This window comes from Acanthopagrus latus, chromosome 8 (genome assembly GCF_904848185.1).
Source record: "Acanthopagrus latus isolate v.2019 chromosome 8, fAcaLat1.1, whole genome shotgun sequence".
In the NCBI taxonomy this organism is placed as follows: domain Eukaryota; kingdom Metazoa; phylum Chordata; class Actinopteri; order Spariformes; family Sparidae; genus Acanthopagrus; species Acanthopagrus latus.
In genome coordinates, this window is record NC_051046.1 from 11,650,542 (window position 1) to 11,668,408 (window position 17,867).

Here is a 17,867-nt window from a genome sequence, read left to right on the forward strand (position 1 = left end):
GCTACCTTGCCGATGACATCGTTGCGGCTGAGCCGGTCCTTGTCCATGACGGTGATGATGATGGTGGTCTCCCTCAGCACATGGGCGGGCACGTCGAAGGGGAAGGACTCGTTGAAGACGGGGTTCAGACAGCGCTTCATCGTCACTGTCTTCTTCTTCTCTACGCGCTTGTCCTTGTGCATCAGCCACACCTTCACATATGGATCTGCACACGTGTGGACACAGACAGAGCACAGCGGTTTACATGAGTGCGAGGACAAAGATGCCCGTGCAAGGTGATTTTTCGGGTCAGGTTTGCAATTACCCTCCTAATTTTTAAAGTCAGCGAAGGCAGCAGGGAAGCAGATACCTAGTTTGAGCTCAAGGTCAACTCATCCCCTGAGCTGGGAAATATACAAATGAGGAAGTATTTATGGAAATAGGGCCTGGGATTTGTACTACCAATTCTGGAGCATTATCATATTCTGTTATACCAACAGACAAAGCTTCTACGACTTGAGGAAAGCAGTCCTTTTACAAAAGAGACCTGATACTTTAAAAGCTAGCACCAGACTGAGCTAACACAGATCTGGCTGGGAGGCTGAAGATCCTCATAGATATACAGAAAGAGAGGGAGCGAGAGAGGCCAAGGGAGAGAGGCTTGACGTAATGTCACCTTGCTGCCAGGGCTATCTACAGCGTGACCCAGCTCGGGAGCCAGACGGCCGCCGTCCTCTGCACGGACAGGTCAGTAAATGTTTGAGCACGCAGACGCCGGAGCCGCGTGTGAATCCACAGAGCTCCCAATGTCGCGGGGACGGCGTCAGGCTGGTGCGCAGGGGTTAGACAGAGAAAGGACTAAACAAACAGGGAGGATTCTCTACCTGAGGTGCCCCCGATATCCATGGCTTTGAGATTGCGGGCTTTGATGATGTTCACAGTGATGGTGTTGGCAGTGGGATTATAGCAGAGAGACACCAGCAGGTCTCCTCGTCTCCCCTGAGGAACACACACAAACGAACACAATGGAGGATGAATCACGCGGTGTAATATCACGTTTCATCAGGGAATATCAAACTCTGCATTACTCACTATCTTCTTGTGTAATCTTATATCACTGCCATCTCTGCCCTAACCTCTTGCACCAAACACAGACGGTCCAGTGACATGACTGGCTTAGCCGAGCCCGCCGCTCACCATAAAAATCACGTCAATCATGCTCGCATACTGAAAGCAGTCAACAAATGCCATCAGACTTGCGTTAATAAAACAGTAATAACAACATCTGAACGAAGGCACTGATTTGTCATCATTCTGCCAGATGGCCATCTCCCCCTTCTCTTACACTGCCATCACTGCAGGGCTTGAGCTCCTTCCAGAAGGTCTTTATCTGGCCCAGTTCCACCTTGTTAAGGGGAATTGACACCTCTCCAATGGGGTCATTCCTGCTGAAGCGGTCGTAGTCCAACACCTGAAGGTACAGCGTGCGCTCTCTGACTTTCTCGTAAGGGAAGCCTAAAAACAGAGACAGAGGCAGAAGCAGCAAAGTTACAGAGTGTAAAAACATTTTTCTTGACAGTGCGGAGAGGGCAGAGTAATCTGCACCCTGCTAACAAGGACGAGTTTGGAAAAAGGACTAAGTGCATTTTCAAAAAACTGCAGGAACAGCCAGAATTCTCTCAAACGACGGAGAGGGATCATCATACTCCGCTCACAAAGACCTATCTCATTTATTTTTCAAGAGCAGTGGCTATTGTTCTAATTTTGGAAATGGTCTGAGCTGAACATTATTTTGGCTATTTTACCATTGCGCTGTCATCTGAGCACATTGGTCATAATGAAACTAATTCAGATAATTGAGTGTTGGGACGCTTCGCTGCTCTCCGTGTGGCTTCACTAAACATCTGCAGTTCGCTGTTCTTCAGAGTATTTTTCTCCTTTTGACAAAAAAAAAATGAACCTGCTGGAGGTACCCATGTGTACCAAATTTGTTCAAACTTCACACCTTGTTTGTGAATTTTCACACAACTCTTACAATGATTTTTGTGGACCGGAAAAAAAGACTCTTTGTCACTGCTAGGAACACATCACGAATGGTTCAAACTTGAGAGGAGATGGCACCAAGTTTGATGAGATGATTGATACCACTGTCAGATATAGTTGTGCAAAATGTATGTCATATCTGTTGATTGTTTTTGTCTGTCATCACCGTCTAATATACGACAAAACTTACCAAAACACTGTGTGGGGATGAATAACCTATGCTACTTTCGGCACATCGACTTGTCAGGCTTCCCCACAACAGGAAGCTGTTGCAGGAGAGTGGTGAGTTGTGTTCTCTTTACAATAGAAATCCGGTGTGCTGGGACCCTATTTATACCGTTGCTGAAGTCTGGTGGCTTTTTGATGGCGGTTTCTTGTTGAAGGCGTATACTGCAATGTATCATTATTGTGCAGCCTTTTTCTGAGGTTGCTAAAACTACGTAAGCTAGCGGTCTGCAAACTTGATCTCTCAGGGAGGGGAGGGGTCTTACGGTGTCACGGTGTGTTAGACCATGGATTAAATTTTCACTGGAATACCCCTCTAAGTTTATAAGTGGGGGTAAAATGACTAGCCTGGCCCGAATGTTTTCATTCAGTGGGTTTTATAATCATTAAACAAATAAGATGCAACATGTTAATTAGTGAGCTTTAAAGGTGGTAGGCCAATTTGTTTCGCCTTCGGACAGAGCCAGGCCGGCTGCTCCCTGCTGTTCCTAGGCGAAGCAGCTCCTGGCTATAGCTTCCAATTTAGTGTACAGATGTTCGTGAATTTGAGCTTCTCATCTAAAGAAAAGCAAAATGTCTGTGGCTTTAAACAGGAATTTCAGCCGAGCAAAGCCCTAATAATGGAAACCACTGCCCCAAAAGTGGGCACAGCTGATTGGGAAAGCCTGCCTTCTCCTTTAGCGTCTTCTAACGAGCAATGTAGTCCCTTCAAAAATTGTCATGAGAGGTTTTAGTATTTCTGAATCTGATGACCGCTTTTTTCATGTAATGTTATGTTATGGGTGGAAAAAACACAGACCCTCGAACAGGAAGGTTTCATTCCAGTGGGGGTTGAGGTTCTTCCTCTTGACCTTGGTCTCCAGCTTGTGCTTCTTGTCGGGCAGCAGGTAGATTTTGACGAAGGGGTCGGAGGTGCCGGAGAAGTCTTTGGCCGGGAGCTCCTGGCCCCTCAGCACTTTAACGGTGAGGGTCGTGTTCTGGAAGCTGTAGCCTATGCTGAACTGGATCCGGCCCAGCTTCTCACTGATGGGCCCTTCGCCGTCATCGTCCTCCGAACCCGGGGAGAGCTGCAGGGGGCCACAAACGCAGGTGAGTAAATACAAACACATGCGGCAGCCACTGACATGAAAAGTTTAGTCCAAGGGCACACACTCTTTCTCTGGCACAAGCACGTGCACGCAGACTGTGACGCGCAAGAAGCTGTGAGGGGAGGAGATCTTTAGCGCCGCATTTCCATCACGGCGCGCTCAAGCAGCTGCTCAAAGGCAGAGATTGGGCTGACATTAAGAAGACTGAGAGTTTTTTTTTCCCTTTTTAATGTTCTTAAGAGGCAGGAGGTGCTCAGATGGAAGATAGAGGAGCTTTAGACCACCCATTTTCTCTCACGGCCACTCCGACTGCTTTATCACTGCTGTGCACTAAAAGGCCACTATCTGATAGACGGCAGCGGGCAGAGAGAGGGAAGGAGGGAGCGACAGACAAACTGAAAGAGAAGAAGAGAGATCATTGCACGAGGGGTATGGGAGGAACCAAAGAGCAGCTCAAGGTTGGCAGTCTGCACATGTCTTTATGGCCGCTTAATTTCTCCCTGTGGCTCTACCGTCTGTCTCTGCCCTTTATTGTTTTCTCTGTCTAACAATAGCAGAGATAGGAATGAAGCGTTTGAGGACTTTTAAGGGGGGATTGAGACAACCAGCAGTTCATGAGACCACTTTGGGTAAGAGCCTGCCTGGCTGTCTGGTTTGAATGCAAACACTCCACACCGCCTGAAACTGTTGATTCCAGCGCTTCGGGCCAGAGCTTCAATTTCAAAGTGACAAAGACTCGCTCAGTCAGATTCTGTCAATATGGGGTTTAGAACTGACAGGCAGTGTGAAATATTCTAAGCGCAATTTATCAAACAGTGTGAGTCACCTTGGATGGCTTGTCTCGCTTGATTGCCACTGTGGGAACTGTCAGTGTGTGTGTCTTTTACGCTATTATGGCTCCGTTATTACCGTGTGCAGCTTTAAATCAACCTGTGCACAGGAGGATGACGAGGCAACACGAGGCCTACCTGGTGGCGAAGAATTACCTCATCATTAGTGAGTGAAGGCAAGAAGTTACTGCACAATGAACAACTAGGGGAGTTGTCTGTTGTATCTTTAACTTCTGCTAATCATTGTAATTTCCAGTTTCTGTCTAACTTCCCCTCAGCAGGCCACCAAATTATATGATTACAAATATAAATCAGTTTCCTGTTATTAATTCATTTGCTTATATATTGTTCAAAATATGAAGAGAAGGAGGTTTACCTTCAGTGATGCAAAGACATTATTAGTTGGACTGATCTGCTGGAGTGGTAATATCTCATCCAGCATCCTGTTCTGATTTCACTTTTGTTGCCTTACTTCCTGTTTTATTTTGTGTTGCTGATCTCCACTCTGGTATCAGATCCCTTCTTCCTGCCTTTGTGGGTTTCCCTCCTTTGTGACTGTCTGCCGCGCCCTGAATGTGTTGAGTCTGTGTGTTCCCCAGCTCTCTGTGCCAGGTCGTGTCATGTCAAGCATACCAGCCTTATTTCCTCGTGTCTAGTGTTCCTGGTTATTAGATCTTTTCTGGTGTTTCTTGACCTCGCCTTTGTCTCAGACCTTTGGGAATTGCTTGCCCGAGTGACTGCATTTTTGTGTATCAAACCCTGCTTCTGAGTAAAGAGGGTTTGTTTTTTTTTACCTTTAACTGAACTGTCTCCTGAGTCATACACTCAAGTGCATCTCTGTGTTCAGTTCTGACAGAAGCATAAGAAAGCAGTAACAAAAAACTTGCTTCAATTTAGTGACCTGCAGAAGTTTGCCAGACACTGCTTAAACTTACTTAAGAAATTAAGCTGCAACAAATCACTTCAATTAAGTGGTCTGCTGAGGGGAAGTTAGACTGAAACTAATGGGAAAGGAAAATGGTTTGATCAGCCAAATTTACCACAAAATGTCTTAAAGTCACCATTTATTTATTAACTCCTTTTTGGAAAGTAGCAGAATATTATTATAAAATCACACTGGGTGATTTTCATGGTAACTCTTGTGGTAATTATGTGAAATTTGCAGTCCTGTAAAATGAAGCTTTACTTACATTTGTTATAAAACCACTGGCATCGGTACGATCCCCCATTCTTTCTGGTTTCAGGCTTTTTCAAATAATTTTGGAACCTGGTTGGAGGGATTTGCCTCCATTCACACATAAGAGTATTAATGATGTTTGGCACTGATTGTGTCTGATGAAGCCAGGCTCACAGTTGGCGTTCTGATTCATCACCAAAGGTGTTGGATGGAGCTGAGGTCAGGACTGAGGCGAGTCAAGTTCCTTCACACCAAAGTGGAACTGTCATATCAAGGTCAGTTTACTTTCGTTACACTGAGAAAAATAACCACTCAGACAACAACAGAAACAGAAAGTCTGCTTCATAAGCTGACGGGATCAAATTCAAAAGACAATATTTACAACTTGAAACTCGACCCACTCTGAGGACTGAAAGTTATAATATCTTTGTCTCTTCTGCCTTACTTTCTTCGATTTCTTAATCTGTCTCTTGTGAGCCCCAAAATAAATACTTAAACATTTACTTCATGAATCAGTCTTGAGAAATTTCACTTTTTTCATACAGTCATCAAAATAAATGAAAAATCCCAAAACTAACAATGAATTGGTCCTACTAACATTATTTTGTGTAACCAAGGGCTTATATGTTTCCTTCCTCCTTACCTTACAGCTTCAAAAGCCAATAAATAAGATAGATGAGTTCCTTCACTAGAATGAAGATGGGAATTTAAGTTTGTTTGGTATCGATCCAGTATACAGAAAACTGTTGGTGCCATAATAACCAACAAGCACATGTTACTTAATCTGCAGCCAAAAATAAGCCCAAACCAATCTGCTCTTCCATATTCATGTAGCTGTATTAGAATAATTTCCTAAAATTGTAAAACTGTTGGCTTTTAAAGGTCCAGTGCGAAGGATTTAGGGTGAATTAGGGGCAGAGGGGGAATATAATATTCATAAGTATGTCTATGTACCTGGAGCTAAGAATAATTGCATTTTCGTGACCTTAGAACAGTGGTTCTTAACCTTTTCGAGCCTCGACTGCACAGACAAATCTGATGGGTCTATTTTTTTTTTCACTATAACCATCTGGTGACCCCAGGAAGTTATCTCACAAGTCCCCTGTGGGTCCCGAACCCCAGGCTGACAACCAGTGCCTCAGAATGAGCCTTTTATATCCACTCCCCAGAGTCATCCGTGTTTGTATTCTAGGCCAGAACGGACATAACACTCACTGACTCTAGAGGAGGCTAACACAAGGGGTATTTAGCTACTAGATGACACTAAAACTATATACCTGACCTTTAATGGGATATGCTGACAATAAAACAATGTCTATTTTCTCTTTATTCGTAACAAATGATGGACCGGGGTGTCATCGTCAGGACAGACAACAGCAGAATGGATGTGCAGCGGGATACAGGGTCTTACCATCACCATGTCTCCAGTGAGAGAGTTGGCCAGGTCAGTGACGGAGGAGTGGCCATCAGCATCAGGGGGTTGGCCCTTGGGGCTGTTAGCTGGCTTGTTGCCCCTGCAAGCAAAAACACAGGTTGACCCAGAGGGAAAGCGGCGAGGACATGAGCTGAGAAATCTAACTCGTCTCCGGAAAGAGAGAATGTCTGTGCACACAGGGAGGGAGTCCAACCTCCACCTGTCTGGCGCTTGATAAACCGCCTATCTCAAACGACCAATTGAGTCCAAGTTTTGCTTTGGATAGATGTCACTTCAAAGTGGATTGTGCTTTCTCTAGCTATGATGAGCGAAGCCAAATAAAAATCTGCCAGAGATTGGACAGATTAACAGCGGGCGCTAGAACTGAGGACATTCTGATGTGGTGAGTTGCGTTTGATGAAACTTGGAATCCGAGATGACTATACATATGTCCAAGTGTGGCAAACATCCATATCTCTAACAAGAAAGTTACCTCCAGACACATTTTCAGACAGAACACAAAACAGAACCACTAAAATTTTAAAATTGAGAGGAACCAATTAATTGTCTCTCGAAATTGACCCGTATTCCCTCTAAAGACTTTGACGAAGACACACATGTATAATGACACGTATAGCAACGTGACGTCACTATAAATACAGTAGACAGACATGTATAGCAACACGTAGACGACCAGACATTTAACAGGACAGATGCTCAACAGTTTTGTGAGGGCTTGACTGTTTAAAATCGCTCAGTTATTAATCAACAACACCAAAAATATTAATTAAAACATAAAAGAGAGAGCAGAGATCTCCCATGGCAGAGCTGCTACTTCAGTGCAAATGTTAATAGATGTTAAGTTTAGTTCCTTCACACGAGGATTGTTGAAAACAAAACATTAAAGTGGGACAAACATTCTGGGAGAAAAACCTCTATGTTCATACATCATGAAACAAAATGAAAGATAAATAAAGAAAAAAACATCAAAAAATAAAAGTGAAAAGAGAATAAAGAATATGAGGTTAAATAAAAGATAGACACAAGAAAGAGCTAAATGCGAAAAAAGTCCTGGCCAATGTAATGTGACACATTGGACACACAGCACTCCATAGATGACTGGTCAAGGCACATGGAGGGGCTGAACACTGAAACACTGTTAGGCAATAAAGAAACAGTCGATAAAGAAGAAAAGAGGAGAACAGAAACACACAGAGAAAGAGAAAAAGAAATGAGCAGATGCAGAGAGGATGCCGTAGTTGCAGACACACAAACGCGCACTGGACAGAAATCATAAAACACTGTAGATAAGATACAAGGTTCAACAAGGAATGTGAGAAATTGAAAAAAGCAAAGCCGAAAATTATTTGTCTGTACCAGAAGAGATAGAAAGTATTAATAGCATGAACAGTGAGGTTACGAAAAACCGAAAAACCAAAACAGAGAAGTGAGATCGTTACAAACACCAGCACATTAGAGAGAGAAAACAGAGCTGCAAGAAAAGATAGGGGATGAAGGAAGGAAAGCCTGGAAACACAAGAGAGGCTTAGTTTGGTCAGTCTGATAAGTATCGAAAAATAAGAGACAAAAATAAAATAAAGAGCTATGCACACACAATATCTCTAACAGGAGACGAAGGGACGAACATGCTGAGGGGAGAAAGAAGAGCACAAAGATGAAAAGAAAAGGACAATAAGTACAATTGATCACCAGGAAAAACAGAGAGCGAGAACCGCCGTTCTTTTATGTGGAGAGTTTAAAAATAAATGACAGATGAGAGATAGTGTGAAAGAGAAATAAGGCGTAGATATACCACACGAAAAGATAATATCATCGAAGACACAAAAAAGGGACAAATAGTAAGAACATAGGAGATGCACATTTAGAGTGTCACAAAAGAGGGTGTTAGAAAAATGAAGTCGTAGCTAGAAATCAGACGAGTTAAACTTTCGATCTAACCTGATTTGACAACCATTAAGCAACACTCTAAAAGTGTGGACTGGGGACACAGGGGCCAAAGCACAAACTGGCATTGGCTACATGTGCATATAGAACATATGCAAGTAGTTGTCACTCAGAGAGTGAAGGCAATGCCCTGGACAGGCAGAAAACAAGGAGCCCATAGAAAAAGTCTGTCTGTCTGGCCAGCATTCTCTGTCGAGCTTCTCACTCAGAGAATGTAATGTTTCATGGGTCATATTCATTTTTTTTTTTTGTTTGTTTGTTGTTGTTGCTGGGCGCTCGAGACCGCAAATTTGGATGAGAATCGATGTTAAATGCAATAATGTGTACATTTTTGCAGGAGACAAGGACAGAACCAGAGGGAAACTATACTGACAAATAGACAGACAGAAAAAGCAAGCAAACAAGACGAGCAAACAGACAATCACTTCAACCAGCAAAGGAACCAGAGCGAGACGGGTGGGGTGGGGGGGGAGGAGGGATGTTAACCACTTCGAGAAGGGAAGGGAATATTCATCAATTGGTGTTAGTTGTATTAGTTGCCAGGGGAGGTAATTGCATTTCCATGGGCCTGTTTATTTATTTATTTTACTCTAAACTGCAGGCGATGAGTGTGAGAGGAGAGGAAAAAGGCCGGGCAAAGAAATACTAACTGAAGATCTGAAGATCTGACGGAGAGAAACTCTTTGGGTTTGACGTAAAGTAAGGCACCTCCCTCCTCCTCCACCTCCCAACTAACGATGGTGGTAGTGAATGTCTTCAATTATTCATTCTCCTTCATGCTTCATTCAGGGGTTTCGGTGCATTCTCAGGTAAGAGCTAGTGCAGCCAGAGGGGGAATGGCCTTTCTACCAGCCCTGCTTCACTACAGCACCTGCGGAGGTCCTCTTCTCCAGCGCTGCCTCCAGGCTGCTCAAACAAGGCAGCTGGGGCTGCAGATTTGGTGCGGAAAAACAAGATACTTCCTCCAGATAATGCAGCATATCATGAATTGAAAATCAAGATTTTGTTTCGGTTTATTAAATTTCTAAAAAAAAAAAAAAAAAAAAAAAAAAAAATTAATTGTGGCAGATGGCAATACTACAACCGCTACATTTTGGTGCCAATGCTTTTTCTGTCCGAACCCTTTGGGGGATTGATGTGGAAATTGGTGCTTTAGAGCCTGCAGTTGTCTACAGTATCCAGTGGGAGGCAGAGTGGACTCAGATCAGATTCTCCCACAGCTAAGGCACAGAAAGTGGGCTGTTGGCATAGCAACGGCTCTAGAAACACAGACCATACATATTGGGGGGGGGGTTTGGTTTGGGGTGTGTGTGACAAGAGGTTGTTGGGAGTGGGCGCAGGGCAAGGGTGTGTTCAGAGGGGAAGGGGTGCAGCAGACAGGCAAACACAGTGAGAACAAAGAAGATAAGGTATAGGATATATGACAGGTACGGGTGAGAGCCTCGCAGACACACACATTCACATGAACAGACATATGGAGGCAGGCGGGGCCACTTTGGGTTTCACCGTCCTGTGATACTATCCTGTTTTTTGTTACCTGACCGAGGGCCAGCAGCTCGAAGAAGAGGGGGGGAGGGGGGGGAAAGACACTCCACTTCTAGGCTGGAGAGAGACGCGAGAAAGAAAGCCCAACCCAGCCCCAGCCCCATCACCACCACCACTTTTTTTTATATTTTTTTCTTTCTTTCTTTTTTTTTTTTTTTTTACCCCACCCCTCTGCAAACATGTCACACTCAAACAAACACGCTCGCCCGAGACCATGAAGTGATGTATTTCAATGTCTATGCTCAATTTCATAGCCGCCCACTAGATTCTATCATTCTTCAGGGGCCACGGCACACTTCCCCAGGATCATACACAGTCAGAACCACAGCAGCGAGGCATGGCGCTGCTTACATAACTCGTCATCCACATGAAACACATGTACGTTCACACTGGAGTCAGTCGTCCCTGCTGCTGCCTCACTTCTCAGGCTCTAACCAAACATTCTGCTGTGACGTATAAATATGGATGCTTTCACTGTTAACTAATTACTTCCTGCATGTTGGAGCTGGAAATGAGTTTTAAAATAGCATCGTTTACTGAAATCCCATTTCAGGGAGAGGCACCGAGGGAGGTGCTAAATGCTGCCTTCTGTGTATGTGCTTCATTCACTGAAATGGAAACAGAAAAGCCACAAGACAATTCAGTGGGTGCCAAATGTAGATCTTTATCCTGTTTTACGTCAATTTAAATTTGATTAGGTGCCGTATTTGAGCTATTTTTAACTACTACTTTTAACTTTGGTGGTGGGCTGCTGCCACTTATACTGCGATCCAATCCTAGAAAGGAGCTGAGTATATTACGCTTCCAAACTACTGTGTAACACTTGAGCCCCCACCTCCCTTTATGACCTCCCAATACTCTCTGCAATTAAGCATTCACGTCTCCAAGCTCAATTAAAATAACTAACCTATCGTTCCAGGGAGTTTCAACAACACGAAATCATCAAAACATTTTTCGAGTCCATTAAAACTCCAAACACGAGTCGACCAAATGTTTTGAAGCTCGATTAGATTCAAAGATTGCCTCTGAGGTGGAGGCTGCTGCAGATGCGCCACCTGTTCTGAGGCAGGACACCGGGGTCCCAGGTTAATGCTCCAAATAGCTCGTCTCCCCAACCGCCCTCCGTCTATCTGTATGTATGAGAGGAGCATGTGTGCCAACATGTACCTGCTGCTGGCTAGAGTGCTGCTGCCTTCAGCCCTGCATTAACGCATGGATGTGCAGAGTACAATAAGTACCCTCTCCTACTCCTCTCATGGATGGAAGACGGATTTGTATCCAGCGTTTTCCCTCATCCTCCACTGACATATGGATGGATGGATGTATGAATACGCTCCCCTCCTCCTACTCTCTTTGTGACTCCTTTTTTTCCGCCTTGCTGCCATCTACTGTGCCCCTCTCGTAGCACGAATTCATCTCATCATTCCCCCTGCGATGCGGGGATGAGCGTGGTGGCCACAGGGAGCCGAGCCTCGGGGACAGTCTTAACCAGAGCCCCTGAGGACTCTGCTGATTAGTCGGGCCCATAAAGCCCCCTGTCACAGGAGGAGCACTGTGTCAGACTAGCAGAGCATAACATAATCAATTTGCATGTTTATGTACAAACACACATACAGATGATATCATCTGAAAGCTTAATAAAAAGCAGGTTTTTTCCTAACATCTAAGGCCTGAAATTTCCCCATAATCGTCCTCTCCTGACCTCAGGATGACCTAACTCTATATTAACCTGAACTCACACAAAGACGAAAATCCTCCTCCTCAGTCTAATGCCATTAGAGCACAAACACGCAGTTGTGATGTTGAATTAATAACCATTTATATTGATTGAGGTAAAAGGTCATAACCGCCATACGCTGTATTTGTCTTTACCTTTCATGTCAAGTTAAGCAATGTAATAAGCTCATAAATTATGGAGCAATATTTTATAGCCCACTTGGCAATTAACAGACACTCGGCGACTCGGAGAGTGCATCCTGTCTCTGAAGGCAGCAGCGTATACATCTATATTTATCAATATCTTCCATATGTATTCTGAAACACGAAATAACTCCGCTGGCTTACACAAAATGATGTAACATGCATGGATGAATAATTGAAAGACCGCAGGGAAGTGGATTGAATGTTAATATGGCACAAGGATATGTCCCGCCTCCTCTGTGCTGAACTGCTGTTGCCATTGGGCCATTCGCCTGCCGCTCACAGAGAGATCTAGATTCAAAGCTCTCGGGGATTGTGGCTTCTCTTTATAGCAACACTGGAGGAGAACCTACAGCGTAGGTTCACTGAATCGCAGCAGAATTGTATGAGTGAAGGCCAATGAGGCATTAACGAGCCACTCTAGCATCCTAATTAAGCTTTCTAAGATCCACAACCTATGGATGCCTGCGATGAAAACATCTCAGCATGTGCGGCCCCGGCATCAAGGCAACACATTATTTTTTAATCGAACAATATTCCCTCCCTCTCGCCTCCCGGAAAATGTGTAACCTTGGTTTTGAAAATCTCCATAACTACCGCCAGCTCAAACTGTCGGTCAGCTCCTACCTCACTTTATAAACAAATGGCTACACAGAACACTTTCATCCAGCGATCGGACACACAAGGTCAATGAAGGAGCATAATGAATATCACGCACTATAACACCTTCTCATGGCCAGTGGGGATAACAAGTGTGTTTGATTAGCTTGCGTTCGACTATTGCCAAGCAACAATGGAGCGTTAACACACTGCTGAAGGGTAAATGAAAAGCCTCTTTGTTGTTTTGTGAGTTTTCTACATGTATGTTCCCATTTACAAGGCCAGGATTGTTGTTGTTCCCAGTGGTGGAAGAAGCACTCAGATCTTTAAATAAGTATAATACAACAATAGAAAAAAATACTCCAATATATGTAAAACGCCTGCATATCTTTTTCATTGTTGTTGCTGGCTTTTATTAGTTGTTATATACTGTAACCAAGGAGGTTATATTTTTCTGTTTGTAGCAGGATTACATGAAAACTACTTATTGCATTTCCACGAAACTTGGATGGAGGCTGGATCTCAGCCCAGAACAGACCGCACTAGTTCTTGGTCCCAATCTGGCTAAAAAGCCGAAAAAGGCCAAAGATTTTTTTCACTCACTCACTCACTCACTTTCTTTAACATTGCGAGAAAAGGGACACTTTTCAACACTTTTGTTGAATTCTTACAGTTAACACTTTACACTAAGAACGTGAGTAGTTACTGAGGAGTGAGTAAGTAATGAATCAGGAACAACTGTATAGTTAATGTATCATTAGTCATTCCTGATAACTTTGATTTCATGACTGTTTAGTAGATGATGTGAATTAGGCTATTATAGCACATTCTGGGAGATACTACATTAATTAATCATTAGGTAATTAGTAGTTCATAAATATCTGTGATTCGACTTGTTCCTTATTAACCATCTCTTTGATATTCAACAGGCATTTCAGTTTCACTTGAGTCCTAGTGATGACGATGTTCAAATTGGAGGGTCACAGAAACTGTCCACATTAACTTCAGAGGCTTTTACGTTTGGCTGAAAAGAAAATTGCCAGTGGGATGTTTCTCAGCGGATCAGTTTAGCTGAACAAATTCCCAGGGTTACAACATGAGTGATGCAGGTATGGAGATGAGTGATGGCCACATGAAGGACGAGTTTGATGGGAATGCACAAAATGAGATGATATGGCTGTACAAGGGGTTCGGAGGGTAAGAGACGAAATGGAAGTGCAGCTTTGTCTCGGGCATCAGGCAGGCTCGAGCACCCCGTTTAGAATGAGCAATATGCCAGGAGTGTGATTGATTAAATCATGGTCAGACATCTATGAAGTCAGCACTAACACCATGGGGGAATGATATACTCCCAGCAAGCTTACACTGTGCATTTCTAATTCACTGTGGACTTATAATGTTTACTTGAGCTTCTAAATTTAGCATCCAATTAATGTGTGGCTAAATCGTTTATTAGACATTTGAATGTGTGCCGTATCATTAAAACAAACAAACTAATGAGTGGCTCAAGTGGAATTAGTTTACAGCTCCAGAGAGGGACGCAAAGGAGCTCACGAAAGGGTCAACGCATTTTGTTGTTGTTGTTTTTTTTACTTCCTAGTTCTCTATTGTTCACAGACTGTAAGCTGCCACTCTGCTTTGGCTGAAAGATATTAAATGAACTTCAGGTTAATCTATAAAATACCACAACACGCTCAATTATCGTTAATCGAGGCGCGTTCCTGTGGCCTACGCACTGGACTGAGCAGCCTGCGGCTCCTGGTGCTGGTCAGTCTGTTAGTGGATTTTAACAACCCATTTAAGGAGGTTTCCAGGTGAACACCAAAGCTGGAAGAGTCAGACGTAATGTGCACTTCAAATTGGCCGTGGCTCCGAGGGTTTCACACTAATCCCGAGCAATCCGGATACTTTTGAAGTTCACAAAAGTGACATTCTTCCTCAAAGAGTACTTTCATGCTTGTTTGTTAACTCCAGGAAAGGTCACCAGATGCTTTGGGGCAAGAGACAAAAATGAGGCAGACTAAACAGACGACAAATATCTTTCACAAGCTGTTGATGCAGCATAACTCTAATGGCAATGTCGTGAAAAATAAAGGTGCTTATTAGTTCAATTACTATCATGCAGAGGACACAATTGACCCTGCGAACGTCTCCGGTTCCACAGCCCACATGTGCTCCTCCAAACGGTGGCTGTGCATTCTAGATAAGAAAACTGTTACCATCTGCATTGTAATAGAGCCCTAGTTTAAAATCATGTGTCAAATTGATGAAACACTTGTGAATGAGGAATAATTGGTGTGACGAGTAAATCAGAATTTGTTCACCCTGTCCTGCCATTTTGTTTTAAGGTGAGCGTCATATTATGTATCTCCAAATTGTCTCCAATTTGTCACAGAATCAAAGTGAGGTTAAAACGACCTAATTGGACTGCAGAGGAAATCGAGTGTGTCGCATCTGCCTCGGGCTGGACCGATCGCAGGATTTCACTCTGGCTCCGCGGTGCTACACGCTGGCGCAAATAATCAAAACCACCATCCATGGCTGAAAAAATGAAGTGCACGAGCACGTCTGAGCTGTTCTGTTTCACGTGACACCGCCGCTGTGCTCGTCTGTTGGTCTTAAACTGTTCGACGGGAAAAAAAATAATAAAATTGGTCCGATTCCTAAACAGAATGCAGAACTAATTATTTTGGGAGACAGGGAGACGCGAGTGAGGAGAGCGGTGCATCCTTATAGATGAGTGGAGATATTTTGGCTTCTTGTGTGTAAGGTGGCTGGCAAGGAAAAGGTTTATTTTTAGCAGCATGTTTATGTAAGTGACTACCATGTTGTGGAATAATGAGGAGGCTCTCTGGGCCCTTGGTGGAGCTACAGAGACGAGACTCTCTGAGCAGCAGAGGGTGATTGAAGGAAGCTAATGAGCAGGAGGGGAAAAAAAAGAACACAGGAGTAGAAAGGACTGGGATAATAAAAAGCATGAATATCCAAAGGAAATATGACAATTAGCAATGGGAGGTCTCGGTATGGCGGGAGTGAAGAGACAAACAAATAGGGATGAAAATGGTGGAGGAGAATGTCAATGCAATAGGGGAGATAATTATCATGGCCATGAAAAAATGGACCACTGGCATGAGAAAACACAGTTTTATTTGATTTGATGAAATTTTGGCTCTAAAAGCAGAAAAAAAGGGACTGGAGTACCCGTGAGCATCGCACTGCTGTGATTTATGAGCTCATTACTGCTTTACAGCTAACATCCCAATTGCTTTATCTCTTTACTCATCTCAGCATTACAGGCACTTTTTCTCTCCCTGCATTTGGTTTCATAGCCAACTCTCATTTTTATTTCTGTAACAGAGTGTGGAGCTCCGGTGCTATTTCAGGTGCAGCTCTCTGGCTCAGTGCACTTAAGTGCTGTGACTCACGGCAAAACACTACAAAACAAAACTCTCCTCTACCTAATTCTGAAATCATCTCGTTTTTTTCTTCGATATCATATCATTCACATCCTTTTCATTTGCACTCCATTCTCTCGCATACAACAGGCGCTCGCACACATGATCCGGTACCTCTTCTCAGGAGGGGGCTCCTGATTGGCTGCCGGTGCTGCCTGCGCTGTTTCCTGCAGGTCAGGGATATTGGCAAAGTCATCTTGCTCGGCCACACCAATGGCCAAAGCCAGGACCACCATCTTCCCTTCTCTGGCTCCCCATAAAAAAAAAACACGATAAGAAGTAGGAACAGAACATAGAGAAAGAGAGGCGAGAAAAGAGAAACAGATGCCAAGGAGAGGGACACCGGACATAAAGAAGGTGTGGTGCCAGGGGGAAGAGAAAAAAGGAGAGGTCATTTCAGGTGAGAGCGTGGACAGGAAGCAGAGAGGCGGCGGGAACAATTAGAGACCATATCAGAGTAAACAGAGGGAGCAGAAACAGAGAAATTGGTCATAATGGGGATAATATGCACATTAACACCCCAGCAGCAAGCACTCAGTCCAGGGAAGGATATTAAGAAGATACCTTAACCTGAAAGGCCAAATTAATAAGAATGTAACGCTTCTAATGAAGAGGTGCTGTCAACAGGTGCAGGCTGTGTTCACACCACACAGACAACAAATAATTAAAGGAACGGCTGATGATTAGTTAATGATCGTTAATGGATGTGATATTCAGCGGCTCGCGCGGCGGCTTCCGCGCGTTTCAAAAGGTACATACGGGCCCCAAACACTCAGCCGCCACGCCGCCAGCCGCACACTCAGTAGTAATTTATCTAGTTATTCAACCTGCCTTCTGCTCTCCCTCCAGATTCACCTTTCCCATCGAACATGCCTGCCGTCTTTCTCCAGAGTTAAGATTTAATTAAGCCTCATTAAGAAGATCTGGACTAATTGTTTCTATTTGAATGACACAGTGTCTTGAGGTGCTCGGTGCGTGTCACCGTTTTCTGGGTCACTGCTCTCTCACTCTCCGTGTTGCACTCTCCTCATTTCACCGTCTCTAGTCTGCTGCACTATACTCTCCAAATCCCCTTTCCCCCCTTCATCCCTATCCCCTACTCTTTAATACTCTGCCTCCTCATCACTGCCTCCTTCCTGTCACCCACACCCACGGGTCTATAGCTTAAGCCTCTGACTGCTATACAATACGTCTGCTAAGAACGTATGGTGCTGCCAAGCTGCGGAAAGATATCACCATGAACTTTTTTTTTTTTTTTAACACGTTGTCAAAAGCTTTTCTTGCAGCACCACGAGGCCTTGTTTAATAATCCCAGTTTTATTTCTCGGCTACAGCAGTGATTCCAAACCCTTTGCTGAATGTCTGACCTACTCCCAAAAAACCCTCAGATTAGCTCAAGTAGGCCCGTCACGACACCGCCTGTCAATTTTGAAAACATTTTAAGTGGTTTTATCTATAACCTATTACTAAGGCTGTTTTTAGACTATGCAATAATTTTAGCTCAATATTTCAACTGTTTATCTAACTTCATCCATTAGGCTACTTTCAGTACACGACAATCTTTTATCCCTTACTTCTAGTTACCAATGTCAACCTTTCATCCGCTACATTTAGCAAGGCTAACTA

The 17,867-nt window shown here is 43.8% G+C and overlaps 1 protein-coding gene across 2 annotated transcripts in view; it reads right to left on the reverse strand.

Annotated features, from left to right (window-relative positions):
• The window catches only part of LOC119024451 (rabphilin-3A-like), a 35,814-nt gene that overhangs the window by 12,549 nt on the left and 5,398 nt on the right, over window positions 1-17,867 (reverse strand). For both annotated transcript variants that reach the window (XR_005076473.1, XM_037107281.1), the window contains exons 2-7: window positions 16,356-16,487; window positions 6,754-6,856; window positions 3,047-3,314; window positions 1,325-1,494; window positions 864-978; window positions 6-205 (exon numbers count right to left, since the gene is read on the reverse strand). Coding sequence is in view for 1 of the 2 variants with exons in the window: in XM_037107281.1 (XP_036963176.1) it covers window positions 6-205; window positions 864-978; window positions 1,325-1,494; window positions 3,047-3,314; window positions 6,754-6,856; window positions 16,356-16,487 (988 nt within the window). In the remaining variant the exon portion in view is untranslated. The remainder of the gene's footprint in view (window positions 1-5; window positions 206-863; window positions 979-1,324; window positions 1,495-3,046; window positions 3,315-6,753; window positions 6,857-16,355; window positions 16,488-17,867) is intronic.